Below are 23006 nucleotides of genomic sequence, written 5' to 3'. Positions count from 1 at the left end.
TCAAACCGTACCTACACTCATACGTATGATATGCTGAACTACAAAACATTCCACCACACTGAAAAGCATGAAATGAGATCTGAACTAATAGAAAAATGTGCTACGTTCTCATGAAAATACCATACTATAAAAGTGTACAATCTTCCAAAATTTATAGATATTTAATTTAGTTCCAATTGAAATCCCAACTTGTCACGTGCAGAAGTAGGTAACACATTCTTCTTATTTTAAAAGATTTATTTATTTGAGAGAGAGAGATGTATGTGCAAGGGGAGAGGCAGAAGAAGAAGGAGAGAGGACTCTCTGAAGCAGACTCCCCACTGAGCCTGGAGCCAGAGGGATGCAGGGCCCAACCCCAGGACCCTGAGATCATGACCTGAGCCAAAATCAAGTCAACAGCTTTACCAACTGAGACACCCAGGTGTCCTAGATAACACTTTCTTAAGGTTCCCATGGGATGAAAAATGCCTAAACATAATCAAATCAGTCTTATATTGACTTAAACATAGACAAACTAATAAAATAATACATAATACACAGTGAATCCCGGTTAATAATGGAATTTAATATATGACAAAGACTAGGGAATTAACTGTTGAATTAGTCAGTGTTGTTCACCCAAATAGTTTTCTAACTAGAAGACAAAAAAGCTGAGCTCCTATCTTACACTATATACAAATCTAAGAAGAATTGAATTCTCATCTGTAAAGAATAAGACAAAAATATTAGAACAAAATATCAGAAACTAGATGTACAATCCTAGGGTTGGGTATACTTTCTTAACCAAGACATGAAAACAGAAATTATCAAAGAAAAAAATAGCTTTCAACATTTTATTATGACAAAGGTGCCATAAATGAAGTGAAAAGAGAAAAAAGAAAAAAAAAAAAAAAAAAGAAACCTACCAGATTTGAAAAAAGATGAAAAATTTAAATCTGTTTCCAGAAGAGTTCACTCAAGTCCAGGAAGGGTACACCATGTGTGCAGACTGTTGGCAGGTGGCGATAAACAGCCAGCACGTGTATGAAAAGATACTCAACTTCATGAACAAGAGAGGAGATGAGAATTAACATAACAACATGCAAAAACTGGGAAAAGTTATACTATCTACCACGGACAAAAATTAGTGCTGAAGTTAAGGAGAAGAACGAAGGATGCTTTAATGTACCGCCCGTGAAATGTACATTATTGCAGCCTTTTGGGAAAGCTCTCTGATGACATTTATTGCCTTTTTAAATATTTATACGCTCCCACGAGCGATCCTATCCAAAGACTTCCTCTCATAGCAATAGAAGGTCCGGTCAGTGCAGTCCGCAGCCCGCAGCCGTGTTTCCAGGGACAAAAATACAGGAAGAGAAGTCAAAGCTCATCAGGAGGGAGATTGGAAGTATGCTGTGCAGCCATAAAAAGAATGTTAAACAGGGGCGCCTAGGTGGCTTTGTTGGTTAAGTCTCTGCCTTGGCTCAGATCATGATCTGGGGGTCCTGGGATCTAGCCCCAAATGGGGGGGGGAGCCTACATCTCCCTATCCCTTTGTCCCCCACTGCTGATGCTGTCTCTCTCTCTCTCTCAAATAAATAAATAAAATCTTTTTTTTTCAAAGGATGCTAAATGAGCTATTTGGATGTTCTTCATTTCCTTTCTTCTTCTCTTAGGGCTGGTTTTTCTCTCAGCTCATTTAGCCTCTATTTTCCGCAAGTACCCGCGCGTCCTAGGCTTTCTGCTCATCCTTGCACATGAGGGAGGGGCAGCCTGCTTGGACGCTATGCACGTGTATATTTGCATCCATTGCAACAAATATATACAATCTGTTATGCTACACATATGTTGTTTTAAGAAGATTTACTTTATTTATTTTTTAGAGACAGAAAGAGAGAACGGGGGAGGAGATGGGCAGAGGGAGACAGAATCTCAAGCAGACTCCCCGCTTAAACATAGACAAACTAATAAAATAATACAGAATACACAGTGAATCCCAGTTAATAATGGAATTTAATATATGACAAGGGCTCCATATATGATATATGATAAGGGCTTTAATATATGACACAGGGCTCGATCTCATGACCCTGAGATCATGACCTGAGCCAAAATCAAGAGTCAGACGCCTAACTGACTGAGCCACCCAGGTGGCCCTACACATAAGATTTTTGCAACCCAAATTTGTTCATAAAGGAGCGGTAGTTTAGGGAACTGGTGCCAGTATAAAGTGACAGTCACGTTGGTGGCATATGTGATTTTCTCCCCAGTGTTAAATAACGTTCTATCCCACCAAGTAACAACAATTGAGCAAGTGCCTGGGTTCACTCCCATCTCAGGATGCTTTGAGAGCAGCACCCCAGGGTCTGGGACCTAGAGATTCCCGGGCATCAGCTCAAATGCCAGGTCGAGATCTCTGTTTCTCCCCATATTAATTAGAACGGTTTCAACTGCAAGTGACTTAAGCAAGAGATGACTTGTTCGGTCACATACTAAAATGGCAAGGGTCGCTCCTGCTTCAGGCACTGTTACAATACCCCCCGCCATGGGTTTTTCCCACCTCCTCTCTGATTCGACAGCTTGTCTTCATTCTAGAGCCCATAGGGTGGTCTTTGGCAGCTCCAGGAAGACCTCTGGGGTGGCAGTATGGCTGTTACCGCTCCAACTCTACAGCCTTCCAGGTTCAAGTTCAGCGTAAAGAGCCAGAGCCTTTTCTGGTAGTCTTTGGGGTACACTCTGATGGGACGAGTTTAGGTGTGCGCACTCCTGAAACCACAACCATGGTCTGGGGGAAATTATCTGCGGCTTGGTCCAAGCTTGGGCTACATCCTTTATCCCTGGAACTGAGGCTAAAGCCCCACCGTGAACGCATAGCCAGACAGTGAGGAAAAGAGATCTCCCAAATAGAGAGGGAATGGAAACACGGGGCTGTTCCTAAAAAAGGGGAGAATGAATGCCAAGGCTACTTTGTTATGAGATCCCACACTAACATTAGTCCATTGGTTCTCAAAAAGCATTTTCCCCACCTCACTACATTTCAAATTTCAACCAAGAAAAGATAGGTACCCTGAGAAAGTTTCCAAATGGTTCTGATGTATCTCCTAGTGGGAGTGCCCTGATCCCATGCTGGAAACCGCAGCCCTACTCAGTGACCACCCAAATACGTGCCATTAATCACAATGCAAATGGAGTGTAAATGGCTCAGACACATTCCGTGCACCGCTGGAAAAAATAATTCGTGCCATTTATTGATTCATCCAACAAATATTTAGAAGGTGTCCCCCAAGGCTCCCTAATACCACTCCTGTGTATACAAACAGGAGGGTGTGTTTACCATTGCAATTCACTGCTGACTTCCAAACTTATATTTACAGACGACATCAGCCATCCACAGGAGACTGGCCCACTGAATGTGCTCCAAGCTTACACAGAATCTGACCTGTGCTTAAACAGGAAGAGAGCTGACACACACGGCAACACAGGAGGACCTCGAAACAAGCCAGTCATAGAAGAATAAATATTGTGTGATTCCACTTATATAAGGTACTTAGAGCATAAAATGCACAGAGACCGAAAGTAGAAGGTGGTTACCAGGGGCGACAGGGAAGCGGGGGAGGGGAAGTTAATGTTTAATGGGACAGAGTTTCAGGTGAGGAAGATAAAATGTTCTAGACACACGTGATGGCTGTGCGACCGTGGGAATGTGCTTGATGTGACTGAACCTTACATTTAAACATGGTTAAAATGGTAAAAAAAAAAAAAAATTACATAAAAATAAATAAATGAAATGTCATGAGTCAGTAGCAGAAAACAACCAAGACTTCAAACTCTGGTGTTACTTCCTACAGAAAATACAGCAAATAATGCGGGGAGTTTAAAGAAATAAAATAGACCCTCAGCAGCGTGACTGAGGAACAAGAGAGGGTCCAAAGAGGAGAGAAGGTTTGAAAAAACCACAACGATAACGTCCAGAAATGTTTAACAAAAATCTAAAATTGCGCAGAAGGTTTAAAATCAGATTATAATAACTAGGGGGTAATGAGTCAATTGGGCAAATAATTATGAAGAAGTTATCCGGAATGCGGCAGGTAGAAACAGAGGTGGAAAGTGTAAAACAGAAAAGGAACAAGGAGATCGGGAGGCCGCAGTGACAAGGTCCAACTCGGCTCTGACCAAGAATTCGGAGGGAATCACAGGGGAGAGTGCAGGAAAGGGACCGATCACAGGCGAAACGCAGAGTGTCTCAGGTTTTACCAACAAAAGTGAGGGGCCACCTGGGTGGCTCAGTCAATCGAGTGTCTGACACTTGGTTTCGGCTCAGGGTCCTGATCTCAGGGTTGTGGGATCGAGCCCTGGTTCCGGCTGCACGCTCAGGATGACGTCTGCTGCAGACTGCCTCTCCCTCTCCCTCTGCCCTCCCCGCTCTGCGTGCATGTGCTCCCTCTCTCTCTCTCAAGTAAATAAATCTTTAAAAACAAAAGTGTGAATTCTGGGACTCAGAATTCTTTAAAATAATTCCTCAGGAAGAATTTTTTAAGGGAAAATAGATTCATACACACCCACATTCAGAAGTAAATCTTCAAAACACCAAAAAAAGGGGGAAAGATCTTAAAAGCCATTAGAATCGGTTACATTTTTTTAAAAAAAAGATTTTATTTATTTTTTTGTCAGGGAGAGCAGAAGCACGGAGAGCTGCAGGCCAGACAGGCAGAGGGGGAAGCAGGTTCCCTGCCAAACAAGAAGCCCGATGTGGGACTCGATCCCAGAACCCTGGAATCATGACCTGAGCCAAAGGCAGATGCTTAACCAACACGAGCCACCCAGGCACCCCAGAATTGGTTACGTTTCATTAAAGGAAGAATTGTCTATCCAGTGAAACTATTTCTCTCAAGCTGGGTATAATAAAGAATATTCTGATCAAGATAAAGTGAGGTTTACCACCAAGAGACCTTTACTTTTAAAGTAATTAGAAAGGATATACCTTAAGGAAGAAGAAAAAGCAGTATCAGAAGGAAGCCCAGAATTATGAGAAGAAAAGGAGAGCTTTTGATCTTAGTAAAAACATGAGCAGATCTAAGCAAACACTGAGTACGCACAAAAAAGCAAGACATCTAATCCGAGAGCTTAAAATAATCCAAGACAGACTCTGAAATTTAAGACAAGGAGATCGTATGACAAGGAGCATTCTAAAGGCATTATATTTTTCAGATAGAGAATTATTTGATTAAGTGTACAAGTGGTTTTTTTAAGATACCAAGGGGATAAAAATAATTATAATTTAAAAATAATAAAATAAATAATAATAATAATTGATCAAAGATAATAATAAACCAGAAATCCTCATGAAGGGGTGGCCTCTAGAGGGGCTGGGAGAGAAATGAACTCAGTGGGTAAATACCGAAGAAGTTCATAGCCGCCCCCAGCGTTGAAAACGAACAGTTGTGATGTCTCCTTCTTACCTGAGAAGGACTTTTTTAAAATAAGAGTGGACAGTTTCTCCTAAACCTTCATTGCACATTTTTTATGAACAGTTCTTTGGTTTGGAGTCTCCAGGGCCTTCTTTGCTCGATTTGAGACAATGGGGATTAACCAGTCAGATATCCAGAAGCATTTCCGAAGAGACCGTGCTTTTGGCAGGGGCAAGAAATAGTGAAGGAACACTGGGACGCTCTCCCAGGAAGTTTGCCCAACGGCCCCTGCCCTGGGTAGCTAACGGAGCGGAGGGTGGGGAAATCGCCAGGTGCCTCCCAGACTGAGCAAGGACAGACACCACCCCCGTCACTACATCCGCAGGTTGGAGCTGAGCCAAGAGAGTCCCAACCGGGGCCCTACGGAGGCCCTGCCCTTCATTCCTCTTCCAGGTCCCAGGCCCTCCCCGTCCAGCGGCCCAGTCTACGCCAGAGGGGGAAGTCGAGCTCCAACCAGTGCAGTTTTAAAAATGAACAGCACCGGGTCTTGAACACTAAATGTGAGGCCATTTCCAGGTTATGGAATCTGGAATCTGGTCCTGATGCTAAAGGACCCCATATCCAACAAGCAAATGGGGAGTTGACAAAACACAGTTACAAGCAGGGATTAGAGGGGTGTGTGGGAGGCTCAGGGAATCGAGCCTCTGGCTCTTGATCTCAGCTCAGGTCTTGATCTAGAATTCGAGCCCCGCGTTGGGCTTCAAAACAAAATAAAGCAGTGATTAGAGAATGAAGCCATTTCCTGTTTATACTCTGGTTTTAAATCCTCCAGCAAATACAGACCGGCTGGGGATTACTTGCCTGACCCCATGTCAGGTTCCGGAGGTTGTTTCCATCTGTATATACACAGTTTCAGCACCAAAATGGAGCCATGCAGACAGACCAATAACTGTGGGCTTTTCTAAGTAAACAAGAGCAGGCGAGAAGGGTTTGGCATCTGATTTCCTACAGAAAAGGACAAGATTCAGAAACTTCCAGGGCTAGTCACGGGAGGGGGAGAAAGGGCCAGAGAGAGGGAGCAGCCCCACCTTCCCTCAGAGACTTAGCAACTTTCGGGGGGGAGGGGGAAGGAAGTTGACAGACTCCGACATTAAAAGACTATTTCATGAAAAAACATCCAAAAAACAAAAACAAACAAACAAATAAAACCAAAAAACTACCAAGCTGACATTTATTTACAACATTTAGGGGAAAAATAAAAAAACACTTCTATCTGGGACTCCTGGGTGGCTCAGTTGGTTGACAGACTCCGACATTAAAAGACTATTTCATGAAAAAACATCCAAAAAACAAAAACAAACAAACAAATAAAACCAAAAAACTACCAAGCTGACATTTATTTACATGACATTTAGTATGAAAAATAAAAAAACACTTCTATCTGATCTGGCCATAAATGGACTGGTTTAGAAACACTGGTGCACAGAAGTTAACAGCATCCACCGAGTTCTTACAAAGAATTAAAACGAAATGATGAAACGCAAGGAGGCTGGTTCCATCCCCGAATACACCCAGCAAGTCAGCCACGTGACCATCTCTCCCCACGCTTCTCAAACTGCACTCAGCGCAGGAAGGACCACCTTGTGCATCTTGTGAAAATGGAAATTTTGATTCAGTGGGTCTGGGGTGGGGCAGAGTGTGTATCTCCAGCAAGCTCTCCAAGTTGCCCCCAGTTTCCTATGCCACAGGCCAACGCATCTGGGACCGATTCACACTTGAGGCTCCCGTCAATCACCCAATAAAACTAGCCACTCCCCCCCCACCCCCCTGGGGTTCCCAGAAGACCTGGTAGTAAAGCTTTCAGGCTTTGTGGCCCATTCAGTCTCCGTTGAGACCGCTCACCTCTGCCCTTGGAGCGTAGACAGTGTGTGAGCAAATGGCTGTGGTTGTATTTCAATAAAACTTTATTTACAGAAATAAGCAACAGACTGGATTTGACCCTCAGGGTGAAATTTACCAACCCCTTTCCAATACTCTGAACATACTTCTGGGGCATCTCTGTGGCCTTTTCTTGCACAAGCTTATTTACAAACCTCTGTCTATGGACTAGGCAGAGAGGGAGCCCTGAGGAGAGAGACGCAGGCCCCGCATCCTGAAGGCCCCCACACAGGGCCACACCTCACTCATTCTAGCGGCTCTGCACCTGCCCAGCACGGCCCCGTGAGGCAGCACCGTGCGGTGGGTGAAGGTGGGGGCTCAGGGGCAGTCTGCCTGGATTTGAAGACCAGTTCTTCCCCCGTGGTCTGCCAAGGAGGGATAAGCCCTACCTCACGGAGATTTCATGAAGCCACACAGAGATGCTAGCCTGTTGACGGTGTTGGAATCAGAAGGAAAAAAAAAAGCCAGAATAACCATCATTTGTTAATTCTAAAGACCATAACCTGCTTTCTTACCCTTCAGAAATGCTTATATCTGTATATGTATAGTATATATTAATAGAGGTATAAAGGAAATGAAAAACGTTTTTTAAATTCTTCATATCGTTTAAAAAGAAAGTGAAGAATAATGCGGGGGGGGTGTGAGAATGTGTGTGTTTGTGCGTGTGTGCATGTGTGCAGTTGTAGAGAGCGAATAAACTCTACCGTAGGAAGGGAGAGAGCAAACAGTCTTGTTTCATGCCTCACATAGTTCTATGACCCCCGCCCAGAAAGTTAGAGTCAAAATTACAGATGCTTAAAGACAATCTCAGCAGGCAAAAAGAGTCTCAGTGTATGAGAGTTACTTTCACTTTACTTGGAACACAAGGAAATCGTAAGAAGGAAGTTTGCCCCCTTGGGATGTAGAGTGGAACATAATTACATTTAGTCTTACTGGGACCTGGTTTCCAGTCGCAAACTGGCCCACGTTTAAAGCCAAACATATCAGCACAGAGAAAGGCATTTTCATGGCACACCAGGAGCAGAAGCAAGGGAGACCGCCTCTTTTCTGGCCCAAATTATTTTTTCTGTTGTTTCTGTTTAATCAGTATCGGAGAAAAGGTGACAACACCTGTTCCTTGAATTGAAGGTGTGGGAAGAGGAGGAGGCTGGAACAGTGGCCAAAGGACAGGCAGGTGCGAGGGGCAGGGCACTGAGGAGTCATGGGGAGGGCACTTTGTCCTCTCCAGAGGCCCTGGGCTACGCTGGCCGGGGGCATGCGGAGGCCCAGGCAGGCTCTGCAGCAGCTCACAGGATGATGGTAGCCACAGTCTTCTCCTTGGCAGGGGAGGAAGGCACTGAGCTTTCCCCCAATAGCTTTTTCTCTGACCCTTCCTCATTCTGAAAACAAAAACAAAAACAAAAACAGGGGAAATCAATCATTGCTGGATAAAAGATGGGGCCTAGTTAGCTTCCTAGAACTGGAAATCAGGTGAAAGAAAGAGGAGGGGAAGGAAAGGTATAGAGGAGGAGGAGCTACCCAGAGGTCGGGGACAGGAAGCCCAAAGGAGGTCCTGAAGGGGCGGAGGGCAGCAGCTAACCCAAACACGGTGAAAGCACACGCTCCCCAAATGGCAAAGGACACAGCTGAGTCCTGGAAAGAAGCCGAGTGATGCTCCTGGCCCTGATGTCCCTCCCTGTCCCCAGAGCTTCACCAAACAAACCCATTCTTTCCCCAGCCCCTCTCCGATAGCTCACCAGGGGCCGGGAGCTCTGGCCACACAAGCTTCGAAGCCCCATGCTCAGGGAAGCCAAGGATATGATCAGCTGCAGGACACAGACAGCCAGGAGCAGAGCATGGATGCCTAGGAACAAATCCTGGAGATGGAGGAAGCAAAACGACACAGTCAGGAGTCTGCTCCTCTGATTCTGCTCTTGCTACCACCTTACCAACCCAGCCAGGTACCAGACTCTGTCCAACTGACCACTTCCTACCAAAGCAGATGGCGTTTTCCAACCATGGGGCAGCCATAGCGTCCACCCCATTGACTTGTCTGCCATGTGACCTGACCACACCCTGTGAAGAGCTGGGTCTACTTCTCCACCCTTAGAATCTGGAACAACCTGTAACTGTTTTGCACAACAAAAAGGTACACTGGGGGTGACACTAAGCCAGTCATAGCGGTAGCCTCTCATTGGCCTGGTGGCTTCCATTTCCCACCTACTGAAATATTCGCAGTGAGAGACTTCCTGTGAGAACCTAGTTGCGATGCCCTGAGAAGCCCAAGCCAGACGGAGAAGCCATCGTAGGCTCTCTGGTGGACAGCCTCCGCTGAGCTCCGAGCCATGTGAGCGCCATCTTGGACATCCCGCCATCTTGAAGATCCGACCTGATCAAGCTCTCAGATGGCCTAACCCCTCCACCCCCACCACTGACGTCTGACTACAACTGCATGAGAAAACCCAAGGGAAGACTGCTTTGAGCCCAGCCAGCCCACAGACTGGGAGAAGTAATGATACATGATGGTCCTCAGCCACAGCATGATGGGTGTTGTGTTATGCAGCAATATGTAACTAGGACAGCCGCACACCGGAAAAGATAGAAGGATGTTCTGTGACATCCTCACTAACTGCTCTTTGCACATCATCTCCTTTGAGTCAGAAATTCTTATGCCATGATGGTCTGAGAAATATCTCCAGCTTAAGTTAAAACCTCCTGAACCACAGAGTAGGATGAGGCTCACACTCCAAGAATCTATATCTCTGCCTGCCAGTGCCCCAGCTCCTTGGGAACAGACCGTGTGTGGGTCCCTGGAAGACTGGACCCCGTTCTCACCATCAGCATTTGCATGTAGGCTCTGCAACTGTCTTCATCCCACCATGATGTGCGAGTCCTTTGCCACCTCTCTTTGTACCCAGCAGTCGTGTTGGGAAGATCTGGGGAGTCACAGGCAGAGTCGATGTAAATGAAACCATCACTTGGCATGGTCAGGCTGTTCACACAGAGGACAAGGACAGCCACGGCTGTGGCGACACTGGCCAGCGTCAGCAGACCTGATGCACAGCCCTAGAAAGACAAAGTGCAGGGTACAGAACCTCCTTAGTGAAAGCCGCGAGGTCCTGGCCCCAAACCTGTCTCTTCTTCCTCACTTCCTGCCCCAGGAAACCCTCCCCAGCCCTCCAGATAAGATCCCGAGACATTACGAACCAAAGGGAAGAAGACAGAAAAATAGAGCAGAAAAGCAGAATAGCAGGGGGCAGAGGACACCCAAGACTCACAGAGAGTTTGCCCCGGTGCTTCTCATGGACGAGGGTTCCAGCTCCTGCTACAATAGCCTGAAGAGAGAAAATGCCAGAAAAGGCCTCTAGTTGACTCTCCTGAAGCGACCACCCCACCCCTTCCCAGGACAGCCGATTCGAAGCAGGATCCAAGGGACTGGCAAAGACACGGAGCACATGGACAGGACGCCGTCCCAGCTGCCCCGCCCGCCCAGCCTGGCCTGCAGAAGGGAACAGCAGGGATTTGCTCGCCCCTTAAGGCTGCTTCCTCATGGCAAAGGGCATTCGGATCCAGGTCTTTGGTTTCTTCCCCAAATCCCTGCCCCAGATCCCTTACCCAGAACCACTTGCCTGACACCAGGCTTACAGCCCCTTCCTCACTCACCACAGACCCTGCCCAGAAGGCACAGCCAGAAGCACGCAGCTTAGTCCAGGGCCCGAAGGAGAGCAGCACCCCCAGAGCGCAGCTCACGGCCCCCAGCAGGGTCTGGATCACCTGCAAGACAGAGTGAGAAGCCAACTGGGTGGCCTCGACCTGGCCTTCCTTTCCTTCCATCTTTCACCTCTATCTGGCTACACCTACTCTTCGTCCACACAAGTCTGGCTCAGATGCCAACTGCCGCAGGTCGAACCCTAGGAATGTTACCTGCTCTACCTTTCATTCTAGGCATGTGTATGGTGGTGTGATCCCTTCTGACGGATGCTGAGCTCTTTTAGGCTAGAGCCTAAGGACTCTCTGTAGTTTTCCCCGAAGTGCCTATAATAGTGTCGCGCATCTGCGGGCCCTCAGTCCACCAGGGTTCCATGAAACTCCGCGAACAGCCACCCGTCCCCCACCTCCGACCGGGACCACCCCCACTGTACCAACGAAGAGGCCCATCGTTCTTTTCCATCTACATGGGTGGGGCAACCTACCAAAACTTTCTTTTCCCAAAAAAGATGAGATACAAAGAGTAAGTTCTCATGAGGACTCAACCCACTTTTTTTTTTTCATCCCGTTGAAGGGGAGTCACCGTCCTCTGTGGCGTCCACCCCTCTTACCCCCAGGGTCAGCTGCCCATAGCTCATCCTGGCCTTGGAAGGGGCCGCGTCCCGAGGGTGAGAAAAGACGTCCTTCAGGGAAGCCCCAGCTTTTAACAGTTGAGCCAAAGCTGATTCCTGGTGGATGTGGATGTTGATGTGGCTGCGCTGGGACAGCGTAGAGGCCACATCCACCCCATTCACGGTCACCACGCTTTGGGGCATCCTGCCTGCTGGGAAGAAGATGTACAAAAGCAAGGTCTGAGAAGCAGCGAAGATAAAAAGGAATATGTTGCATGAGTAAAGGGAGAGAACAGTCCCTTGTCAAGATCCAAAGGGTCTTCCCAGAGCAGGTGGCAGTGTTACAGCGGCCTTAATCTGGGATGCAAGCCCAAGTCACCTCCAGAGTTCTTTACCACATATATTCCTGGACCTCTCCCCAGAATGGTCTGACACAGTCTGTCTAAGTCTCAGGTTGGGCAAGGAAAGGAATCTGAATTAGTTCAGGGACTTAGTATATATATTTATACATAATACTTCCATATGGTTAAAAAATTCAAAAGATACAAAGGGACAGACCTTTAAAAGCCTCCCTCCCATCTTTCCTTCCCAGTCACCTAGTTTCCTTCTAGTTGGAAACTAAAGTTATCATTTTTTACATATCCTACAATGACATTATTTTGTATAGGAAAGCATATAAAATATAATCTCCTCCCCCTTTTCCCACAAAGAGCAGGAGACTAAACACACCGTCTACACAATGATTTGTTCACCGAACTATGTTTTGAAGATAATTGTACATCAGTCCATAGAATGCTTTCTCACTCGTGTGTCTGGCTGCACAGCATTCCATTATCAGAATGCATCAGGATCGTTCCCAGCAGGCTCTTGTTTTTTTTAAGATTTTATTTATTTATTTGAGAGAGAGAAGAGAGAGAGAGCATAAACAGGGGGAGTGACAGAGGGGGAGAGAGAAGCAGGCTCCCCTCAGAGCAGGAAGCTCAATGTGAGGCTTCATGGGATCTTGACCCGAGCCGAAGGCAGAGGCTTAACCGAGCCACCCAGGTGCCCCTCAGTCAGCCCCTATTGACAGACATCGATTTCCTCTTGCAAACAATGGGGAATCACCAGGTCAATGGGAACATGCATGTGTCATTTTAATAGATACCGCCCTGTGTGGGGCTACCCCATGCCATCCACAAGCAGAAGCAAGATCAAAGCACGTCCACTGCCCCTCTCCATGGCCAGCAGGAGGTGTCAGCAAATTTTAAAATCTTTTTCTTTTTCTTTTTTTGTAAGATTTTATTTATTTATTTGACAGAGAGAGATCACAAGTAGGCAGAGAGGCAGGCAGAGAGAGGGAAACAGGTTCCCCGCTGAGCAGGGAGCCCAATGCGGGACTCCATCCCAGGACCCTAAGATCATGACCTGAGCCGAAGGCAGCGGCTTAACCCACTGAGCCACCCAGGCGCCCCTTTTTAATCTTTTTCAAATGTCTATCAGGAAAATTACATCTTATTATTTTAAGATAAATAAATAAGATAAATTTAAATTTATTTATCTTAAGACTTAAGATAAATAAAACTGATTTTAGTCAGTTTTATGCAGCAAAATGCCCCCTTTTCAGGGGGCATCTCAGTGAGGTTTAACAAATTCATACATTCGTACAACACCAACCGCCGTCACGGTAGAGAACATTCCTATATGCAAAAAATTTCATAATGTTCTGTGCCCAATAAACCCCTCGACCTCTGGCCCAAGGCAACCACTGATCTGCTTTCTGTGACTACCCCAGTATCGTTTCAATCCATAGTTGTCTTACGATGAGTGATACTGGACTGGTCATCTTTTCATATGTTTAAGACACTGTTTTTTCCTTCTTTTGTGAGCTCTCTGTTCGTAGCCAAGCCCTTCTTGTTTTACTGCTATGTTTTGTATAGGATCTTGGGAATTTGAAAAATTATCATCTGTGACAGGATTTCCAGATATTTCTTTACAACTTGTGATCTATTTTCTGGTTAGCCAGTTTCCATCTTTATTCTGATTTCTGGGTTTTATATCATACTTAAAAAGGACTTTCCCACATCAAGATTATAAAATAATTCTTCCCTGTTTTCTTCTAAGTAGTGTTATGCTTTCGGTTTTCACATTTAAATGTTGATCCATCTGGGCTTTATCTTGTAAGTTGGAAGGTACAGATCCAAGTTGCTGTGGGGTTTCTTTCCCCAGATGGTTAACTTCTGAAGGGTATGTTCTGTTCGAGGAATATATTATCTTTCTCCTACTGATTTAAAATGTTCTCCTGAGCAAAACCAAAATTCTCCTGGGAATTCAGATCTATTCTAGTCTTTATATTCTATTGTTGAGTGTGGTGAGTTAGGCACCATCACCACGATTTTAATGACGAGGATGGAGTTTAATATTTAATTGAACTATTTCATGACCCTCCATGTTATTTTTTCTTTTATTGCCTTTTTTTGCTAGGTTACGTCTCTGTATGCACTTTGGAATCAACTTGCCCAGCCCCAAAAGCAATCCTCCGCAGTGATTCTAATGGGCACCCTCCTTCAGCATCCCTGATGGAAATCATGACATTGTAACAATTCTAACATCAGCAAGATGGCGGCCCTACAGCCTTCCCTTGTATTCTGTGTCCTTCAGAGCAGTGTCATTCTTGTACCCACCTGGGCACAGTAGTACTCTAAAGGCCGAGTATAAAGCACAGGTGTTGGACAATTCTGCGGATGCACAAGTAGGTTCAGATTTCTTCACTGATACACTCAAGGATGTGTGCCCTGGGTCAGCCGGATCTCCCCCTTGGGCCCCAGGAGCCAGCACCATGGGGCAGCCCTGAAAGTGCCTTGGGCTCCAGCTCCCTAAGCCCCTGCGCACCACCACTTCCCCCACCACACTCCAACCCAGGCTCAGCCAAGCCCCCAGCTTGTCTGCTGGACCAGGCCGGTCCCATGAGGACTCTCCCCCCATGCCCTCTGGGCTCCACGGTGCGAGGCTTGTCCCTGCTGCTCTGGCCATTCTCTCTGCCCTGCTCTTCCCAGTGCTTCTGGGGCTGAGGAGAGAGGAGCAGGACCCGTGCCACAGCCGGGGCCCTCCACCTTCCAGCTCCACTCTGGAGGAGCTCTCGCCACCCAGCCGCCTGAGCATCAGCCATTGCACCGGGCAGGCCCGGTGAGGCTTGTGCAGCCAGACACACGCCCCCTACCCAGGTCCCACCCTGTTGAGGGCATCCCTCCGCACCCCTAGCAAGTCCCGTGGGAACTGGGAATGAGGAGAGAGCAGCATCCTGGGAGATAGGATGGGGGCTTTGGGGACTGGCTTTGGAGACTCCTCAAGAGAGCAAGGTCCAATGGTGAGAGTCTCCTGGGAAGGGGCCACCTGGCCTGGGGGGGCCCTGCTCACCTGCTGTCCTCTGGGAGCCTCAGCAGAGCAGGACTGGGAGGATCCACCCGCAGCTGAGGACCCGTAGTTGGGAAAGAGAAGAGTAGAGGGAAGGCGTGGAGGGAGGAAGGTCTGACCTTCAGCTTTGCAACTTCCCAGAAAACAGCTGGGGCAACAGGGCCCCTCTAGGGGGATTCCGTCTTGAGTTATAACCAGGCTGGTGAGAAAGGCAGAGTGCATGCATGTGAGTACACACACACACACACACACACACGCACGCACGCACTCACTCCAACTGACTCTCACAACACAGATGGGGCCCCCACCCACAGCAGCCGCAGACCCGTGCTCAGAAAGTACCTGTCCAAGCGGTCATGGGGGAGAAGACAGCTTCCGGGCTCTCCCAGGGCTCCTCAGCTTTGTGGGTTCCCCGGGCCCCCCACCTCTCATGCACGCTCTAGGCTGGAGCCCAGGGATGGGCAGGCAGCTGGAAATCCCCCCCCCACAGGGGCCCCTCTGCCAGGCTGTCTTCTCGAAAGGATGCTGAGGTTCACCACGCCCCGCTCCGACCCTGCGCTTCTGGTGTTGCACCAACCTCCTCCTCCATCCGCTGGGTTTCCAGCTCCAGCCAGCCCAGCCCAGCCCGGCCGGCCAACCCTGCAGGCGCACTCCCCCGCAGGGGCTCCTAAGGAGAGCAGGTGAGGCGGGTGACAGCCAGGCAGGCCTTTTCCAGGACCCCTCCTCACCGGACTCCCCACGCAACCCTTCACAGGCCGCCAAAGCCTGGCCCAGAACTTGCTGGGGAGGGAGGGAGGGACCAACCGCCAGTGGCGAACGGACTCCGGGAAGCCGGCAGGAGCAGAGGCCGGCGTGTCCCTGCTTGATGCCCAGTCCGCCTGGCCGTGCCCTCCACCTGCACCCGCAGCGCGTCCCTTCATTGTTGAGGGGCGGGGGGCGGCAACTTGAATAGGCAGAGCCGTGACTCTTGGCGGACAGGGAAGTATTTAGGGGCTGAGGGGTGTCCCCAGGCCCATCGGCAGAGTAGCTGCAGCAACAGGACCTGGGGCCCTGGGGTTCAGCAGCGGGGCCCTGAGGTTCAGCCCCATAGCCGGATGCCTCAGGGTAGGGATGAGGATGGCGGGCTGCGGAAGAGGGAGGAGAGGTGAGGACTGCGGGGCGCTGCTTCGGCGGGACCCTGGCGCGGTGGGTGGGAGGATGAGACCTGGGGGAGGCTCCAGCGGGCTCGGCCGTCGCAACAGCACCAGCAGAGCCGGGCCGTCCTGACCCAACAGCCTTGAGAAAGGACCGGCAACGTTGTTCTGTGACAGGGACCCCCCCCCCCACCGGCTTCGAAGGCCAATGGGATCTTTGAACACGTCCGCCAGCTTTCCCTCGCTGTGCCTCTCCCTCCCTCTCGCTCAGGCAGGTGTCCGCACGCATGGCGACAGCTGACACACGCGTGGAGACAGCCGGCACACGCATGGAGACAGCCGACCGTGGTGAGGCGGCCCCTGAGGCCCCAGAGCCCAGCCGCATCGACGTGCACATCCACCAGGAGTCAGCTCTGGCCACGCTCCTGATCCGCGCCTGCTCCCAGCTTCGGTCCCCCACCCCGGACGCCGTCTCCCGGACCAGGGGCCGGAGCCGGCTGCTGGTGGCCTCCTGGGTGAGTAGGGACCCAGAAGGGCCCTCAGGCTCCCTGTGTCAGGGAAAGAGGACCCTGCTTCTGCTGTGCACATCCATGGCCAGCCTCTCTGAGCTGGAAGCTCAGCCAGTTTTCTCTTCTTAGAAATCCGGATCGCCTGTGTTCCGTTTCCAACTCTTTTACTCACTCACTGTCCTTCTCAGTGAAAGCTGACGGAGGGTGGGCTTTGGGCTAGGAGGGTGCAGGAGAGCCGTGGCCATTTAAAGTCCTACGCGGTGGAGCCCTGAGCCACCCTCTCCCTCTGCCTGACCCAGTGTGGGCTGCTCCCCCTCCCCCTGTCCCCTCCCCCCCCCTCTCGTGGTTCCAGCTGTTCACACCTGAGGTGGCTCCTGGGCCCAGGAGTCTGGGAGCCACATCCTCAGGCTCTTCATCTCCCTCCAGGTGGTACAGATCGTGCTGGGGGTGCTGAGTGGCACGCTGGGAGGCTTCCTCTACTTCTTCCACTTCTGCACCTTGCGTGGCTCTGGAGCTGCCCTCTGGACAGGGGCTGTGGTGAGTCGGGCAGGTGGATGGCGGACAGCCCAAGAAGGGGCAGATTCGCCTTCAGTCGGAGGGGACAGACCATCACCGTCATCACCAGGATACTGTAAAAGGTGTCCCTAGTCGAAAAGCCCCGAAGTTATTGAGGCTGATTCCCTGTTTCTACAGATGAGAAAATAGCCAAGGGAAACGGTGGTCTGACCAAAGTCACCTGGCCAGCAGTCATGGTTTCCCGCCAGCCTGGCCGCCTCCCCACCATGTTCAGCAGCAAACATCAACCAAAGACCTGGGACCCAGCTCATTTCCAGACACTTGCCCTGAGTTGGGCAGGCAGAACGTACTGGAGTGTGTATACTCTACAAGACGAGGGCAACTCCTAGTCATTTCCCACCGTCCTCTGCGGGTCCTCCACGTGCGGGGAATCCAACAGGTGCCACGGAACAACAGTGGCAAACGTTTACAGATGCGTGTGTGCGATCTACAAGAGGGGCTCGGGGGCAGGTCGTGGTAGCGCCGAGAGGCCCTTCGGCACACCCGCACTCACGGCATATTGATGGAGAGAAGAGCCAGAATAATCGTCCTCGTCCCCCCAATGGCAAAACACCCAGATTAGTTCTAGCATCGCCAAATGGGATTCAAATCTGTCCATCCTCCAGGATGCCCAGACGTCCTGTTCTGTCAGCCCGGGTGGCGGGCACTGCCGGACAGGCCCCTGGACCGGAGGCCACCCACAGACCCATCCTGCACAGAGAGCTTCTCCAACAACCTAGGGCTTCTGCGCCCCCATCGGAACCCCCATAAAGCACCATTGCTTTAAAAAGACAGTTTTGGAGAATGGAAGAAGGGAAGGAAGGCTCTTCGATGTCACTAAATCAGAGGGTCCGGACGCCTCGGGAGTTTGACCCAGGCCTACCTACAGACAACAAAGCTTAGCTCAAAACCTTAGGTCCCCATGGAGTGTCCCCAGGAAGGATGGGCCGATGGCTGGCTCTGTCTGTGGGGGTTACCGTGGGAAACGGAAGCAGACAGCTGGAGGGTTTGCGTCCCCTGTGCTAGCCCCGGTCCTGCTTCCCTCTCTCCCCAGGCTGTGCTGGCTGGAGCCGTCGCCTTCATTTACGAGAAACGGGGCGGCATCTACTGGGTGAGTTTGGGGAAAGGCAGGGGCGGGACGCCAGGCCCAGAAGCTGGAGGCCACCCCAGCCCAGCCTCCTGCCCAGAGCGTGCCCGTCTCTCCCCGGCCGGGCTCCTGGAGACGGAGCCTCCCGGGTCTCACTCTGCCTCCTCTCCTCACCAGGCCTTGCTAAAGACCCTGCTCGCCCTGGCAACTTTCGCCACGTCCATTGCCGCCGTCGCCATTGGGGCTCGTTATTTCCACGAGTACAAGTTTCATTTTAGAAACTATATCTGTCAAGTCTCCTCAACGGGTTTGTCCTGGGGCGCTGCACCCTGGACCACTCCAAGTCCAGAAGAAACCAGAAGACTGCACCTGTGCCTTTCCTACCTGAGCATGCTGAAGGTAGGTGGGGGGTGGGCGGAGGAAGGGGCGCAGCAGGCTCTGGGCGGGGAGGGCCAAGACGCAAGAGCAAGGCCGGGTCCGCTGTTCCACACACCCAGCCGGACTACTGTCACCGCAGCTGCGGCACTGAACAGACCGGAAACAGTCCCCGTGATTGGGGGTGTCCCAGACTCGTGGGACACACAAACCCTGAAATGATCATAAATGAACCAGCGCTGCAGGGGTGCACAGTGCTACGGAGGGATTACTGCACATCCTTCCTGGGTCCTCTCCAGCCTCGGGGCTGCTGGGGCACCGATTCGTAGCCCGAGCGCATCTCTGTTCTGAGGAGGACGCCGAGGTCTGAGAGGAGGGGTTTCTGGCTGCTTTCTGTGTGCTGGACTCGTGCACACCCCCTCCCTCGTGCACGGCTCCTTCCTCAGCCCTGCCAGAAGCTACGGGTGTAAGGATGAAGCAGGGGGGAGGCCTTGTGCTGGAAATGGGGGGGAGCACAGAGCAGACGGCACAGTGACTGGCCCTCTGTCCCCAGGCCCTGTTCATAAGCTTTCAGGCCATGCTGTTGGGTGTCTGGGTTCTGCTGTTTCTGGCATCTCTGGTCCCCCTCTGTCTGTACTGCTGGAGAAGGTCCCAAAGTAAGAAGGTGAGTCCCTAAAGTTTGTGTCTATGTATTGGGCAGCAGGGGTGTCCAGAGGAGCAGAGATGGACAAGATGTGGCTTGGGGAGGGAAAAGGACCCTTATAGTGAGTCCCAAGGGGCATCGTGTCTGTCTTTCTACCCCAGTGGGGGCCTGGCCCAGAGAACCCCTGTCCCTGACCAAGTGGCCTCCCAGGACTAAGACCCCCAGGAAGCCAGGAGATTCTGTATCCATGCGGGGTCATTGGGGGTCTTGGCATCAGGTACCCTGAGGCTAGTGCTGATCTAGCTCCAGAACGAAGCTGCTCTGGAGGAAAGAATTTGCACCTCTTCTCCCCACACTATCTTGCCCTTCTGCATCCCTTAGGAAACAGACCAGAAAAAACTGCTGGAAGTGAGGGAAACCCAGCTGTGCTTCTCCTGAGTGCCCATGCCTGGTCTCTCCCTGGACTAGGCATCCCTGCCTCTGGCTCCTGGGAAAAGGACCGGTCTGGGGAAGGAGCCTGCACTAGCTCCGCTTGTCCTTCCGCCACCCCACCGCGGCCATGGCCACGGCCACCAATCGTGATACCAGTCTTGCTCATTTCTGGTTCACCTTCACCATCCCACCCTGCTTCACAGCCCCTCATGAGCAGCGATGACAATAAACTGTCTTGTTTCTCACAGCTTCTTGCTTAGTTATTCCAGGGACTTCTCTTGGCTGGACAAGGCGGTGGGTGGGGGGAGTCAGTGCAAATCTACCAAGGTCCTCCATCTCCCAGTCCCCCATCTGGGTTTGGAGTTGCCAACCTTGAAAGTAAACTCTCCTGGAGGCTGGTTCTGGGACTGGAGGTCCAAATGCCCGGGCAGAAGGTGAAAGGGAGCAGGACTCTGAGCCCCTCTCCCTACAATTCAGATGTAAGAGACTGAACGCAGGGCAAACTGAGAATTGGACTTTTGTTGTTGTTGTTGTTGTTTGTAAATAGTGAGAAATCGATGACATAAAGCCATCACTTTGGAAATTACTTGTTAAAGACAGACAATGACATAGAAACCCTGAATTTGTTCCATGAGAAAGTACCCACAACTGCCAGACACAGCACGATTCATGTATGTTTAAGTTCATGGCTAATTTGAATAGGCCCCCATAGAAGCAGGAGCATGAATTCAGAGTGCTGAGTCCTGAAATTCGTATCCACCTGCTTGGGAGTCCCACAGTCACGCACACACTCGGTGTTCCACTGGAAGGATCCATAGGACTCTGTGTGGGGTTGTAGTCACAGCTACATTTAGCCACAGCAGTGTCAGCAAGGGACGAAGGCATATTGGGTGGACTCTGGAGGAATCTGGGCTCAGGTATCCTACGTCCTCCCACCACTGAGACCACATAGTAACACTGTTCAAAGGTGGGGAAAGATGGTAAAGTTGCCCCAAACTGAGAAGCACTTTGAGACCAGAAAACAAAGAGGCCACTCCATAGAATTTATATAGAGTTTTATTGGGGTTCAGGGACGGGTGGGGGTGGGGGTGGGGGGTCCCTGGCAGCTGCAGAGTTACTCTCCTCAATGTCCAGACCTTAGTCCACAGATTTTGCACAGTGATCACACATGAAGGAGGGCACTGTCGTGAGATCAAAGGGTTCACGTGCACATCAGACAGCTTGCGTGTTCCTAATTACAGCAACCCTTTGTTAAAGCTTGTGACACTCCTGTGCATCAGAAAAGGGAAAGACTATGTTATCTCTAACAGATAGGGGATCTTCAAAACAAGCCTCCCCCCATCCCGACCTTGGCCAGTATTTCTAATCTAGCAAACATGAACAGGATGGGGGAGAGGGGCTCAAGGACGAAGCAGTATTGTCAGCACTCCTACAAACATATGCAGTGTTTCTGCTCAGGGAAGGACACTGAAGACCCAGAACCCAGGGTTTTTACTGGAGGCACTTTCTCCACCTGCACAACCAACGCAGATTCTCAGAAGAAAAGCAAGTGTCCACCTGAAATCACATTGTGTGTAAGTCTAGGCAAGCAGATTTGGTGCAATTCAGTGCTGCAAGCACACAACAAAAAACTTATCAGCATAAGAACATTCCAAAAGCCAAATTCTGAGAAGGCAGACAAGAGCCAGCCCTCCAAGCAGGGCCCGGTAAAGAGCAGCCTTTGTGTTAATGCTTTCCTGCTCACTGCTCTGGAGGTGTCTGTCAAATTCTGTAACCCAAAACTGCATTTAATAACCACGCTGAAGAGGTGCCTGGGTGGCTCAGTCATTAAGTGTCTGCCTTCAACTCAGGTCATGATCCCAGAGTCCTAGGATCAAGCCCCACATTGGGCTCCTTGCTCATCAGGAAGCATGCTTCTCCCTCTCCCACTCCCCCTGCTTGTGTTCCCTCTCTCACTGTGTCTCTCTCTGTCAAATAAATAAAATCTTTCAAAAAAAAAAAAGGCAATTAAAGTATTGGCAAAAATAAGAGCTCAGCAAAAAATTATCGGACAGATTTTTTAATCCCAAAGTGAACCTCCAGAATTCAAAGTTACAGTAATTAAAATACCCCACCCCCAGTAAACAGATTAGACATAGCTGCAGAGAGAAATAGTAAATTGGAAGATAGGTCTGATGGAGTTATCTGAAATGCAGCTCAGATAGAAAACAGAGATGGAAAATAGCAATTTAAGAGACACTTTGATCTGAGGTATAGACAGAATTCCAAGAGGAAGAAATAGAGTAATAGATGAGAAATATCAAATATAATGGCTGAGGAATTTTCTGAATTAAGAAAACACAAGAATTCTTGGATAGAAGAAGCTCTACAAACACAAAGCAGGATAAATAAAAAGAAATCCTCATCTAAACACATCAGAGTAAAGGATGTCTGGATGGCTAGGTTGGTTAAGCATCCTACTCTTGGTTTTGGCTCAGGTCATATCTCAGGGTGGTGAGATAGAGCCCCGTGTCTGGTTCCATGCTTAGCACAGAGTCAGCTTGAGATTCTCTCCCTATCCCTCTGCTCCTCTTCCTGCTCTCTCTCAGGTAAAATAAATAAAATCTTTAAAGACATCAGCGTTAAATTTCAGACAACAAAAAGAATGTATCAAAAACAGTCAAGGGCAATATTATATCACATCCCTCCTGGCAAGGAATGAGTAGATTAAAGGTGTATGAGGTCTTTACGCTGTTTGGAAAAGAAGTTAAAGATGTTGATTATATTTAACGTTTGTCAACTCATTCATTCATGTGCTCATTCACCTAACACCTTAATTTAAGTGTTTCAGTAATTCAATAGTAATTACTGAAAGAATAAGAAAAAAAATCTTAAAACTTTAAATTTCTGCTTGGAGAAAAATATGGAATGAGAAAATTCAATTAAAGCAAAATAAGAACAGAGAAAAGATAAAAAAGAGACATTTTAAAAAAACAAAACAGGGGCGCCTGGGTGTCTTAGCTGACTAAGTGTTCAACTCTTGATCTCAACCCAGGTCTTGATCTCAGGGTGCTGGGCATGGAGCCACCTTAAAAAGAAGAAGGAGGAAGAGTGGGAGGAGGAGGAAGAGGGGGAGGAGAGGGAGAAAAACAAATAGAAAGCAGACAACAGAAGATGGCTATAAATTAAGTTATATGAGTATTTGCAGTAAATACAAATGGATTAAATAATCTCTTTAAAATGCAAAGATAGATTGCATTTTTAAAAGAGATTTTAT

General features: G+C 49.4%; 2 protein-coding genes across 4 annotated transcripts; one reads left to right on the top strand and one right to left on the bottom strand.

The window, feature by feature from the left end:
• Positions 1–8159: 8159 nt before the first annotated feature.
• On the bottom strand, positions 8160–15489 carry TMEM176B (transmembrane protein 176B). Of its 2 annotated transcripts, none has more exons than XM_004765920.3 (8): positions 15359–15489; positions 15020–15215; positions 11624–11835; positions 10968–11078; positions 10583–10639; positions 10140–10370; positions 9062–9181; positions 8160–8704 (listed from the first exon to the last, which is right to left on the bottom strand). In XM_004765920.3, the coding sequence occupies exons 3-8, from the start codon at positions 11825–11827 to the stop codon at positions 8612–8614; spliced, it is 816 nt and encodes a 271-aa protein (XP_004765977.2). In that variant the 5' UTR covers positions 11828–11835; positions 15020–15215; positions 15359–15489; the 3' UTR covers positions 8160–8611. The 2 variants fall into 2 exon arrangements, with proteins under 2 accessions (XP_004765977.2, XP_004765978.2); XM_004765921.3 differs by having other exon boundaries at positions 11624–11832.
• Positions 15490–15514: 25 nt separating this feature from the next.
• On the top strand, positions 15515–19997 carry TMEM176A (transmembrane protein 176A). Of its 2 annotated transcripts, none has more exons than XM_004765918.3 (7): positions 15515–15696; positions 16421–16664; positions 17085–17195; positions 18268–18324; positions 18478–18699; positions 19229–19339; positions 19700–19997. In XM_004765918.3, the coding sequence occupies exons 1-7, from the start codon at positions 15539–15541 to the stop codon at positions 19754–19756; spliced, it is 960 nt and encodes a 319-aa protein (XP_004765975.1). In that variant the 5' UTR covers positions 15515–15538; the 3' UTR covers positions 19757–19997. The 2 variants fall into 2 exon arrangements, with proteins under 2 accessions (XP_004765975.1, XP_004765976.1); XM_004765919.3 differs by having other exon boundaries at positions 15573–15696; positions 16425–16664.
• Positions 19998–23006: the final 3009 nt, after the last annotated feature.

The sequence above is a fragment of the Mustela putorius genome, unplaced genomic scaffold (genome assembly GCF_011764305.1).
Source record: "Mustela putorius furo isolate JIRA1106 unplaced genomic scaffold, ASM1176430v1.1 tig00000929_pilon_pilon_pilon, whole genome shotgun sequence".
Taxonomy (NCBI): domain Eukaryota; kingdom Metazoa; phylum Chordata; class Mammalia; order Carnivora; family Mustelidae; genus Mustela; species Mustela putorius.
The sequence above is the reverse complement of the archived record's forward strand: the minus strand, read 5'-3'. Positions and strand labels throughout refer to the sequence as shown.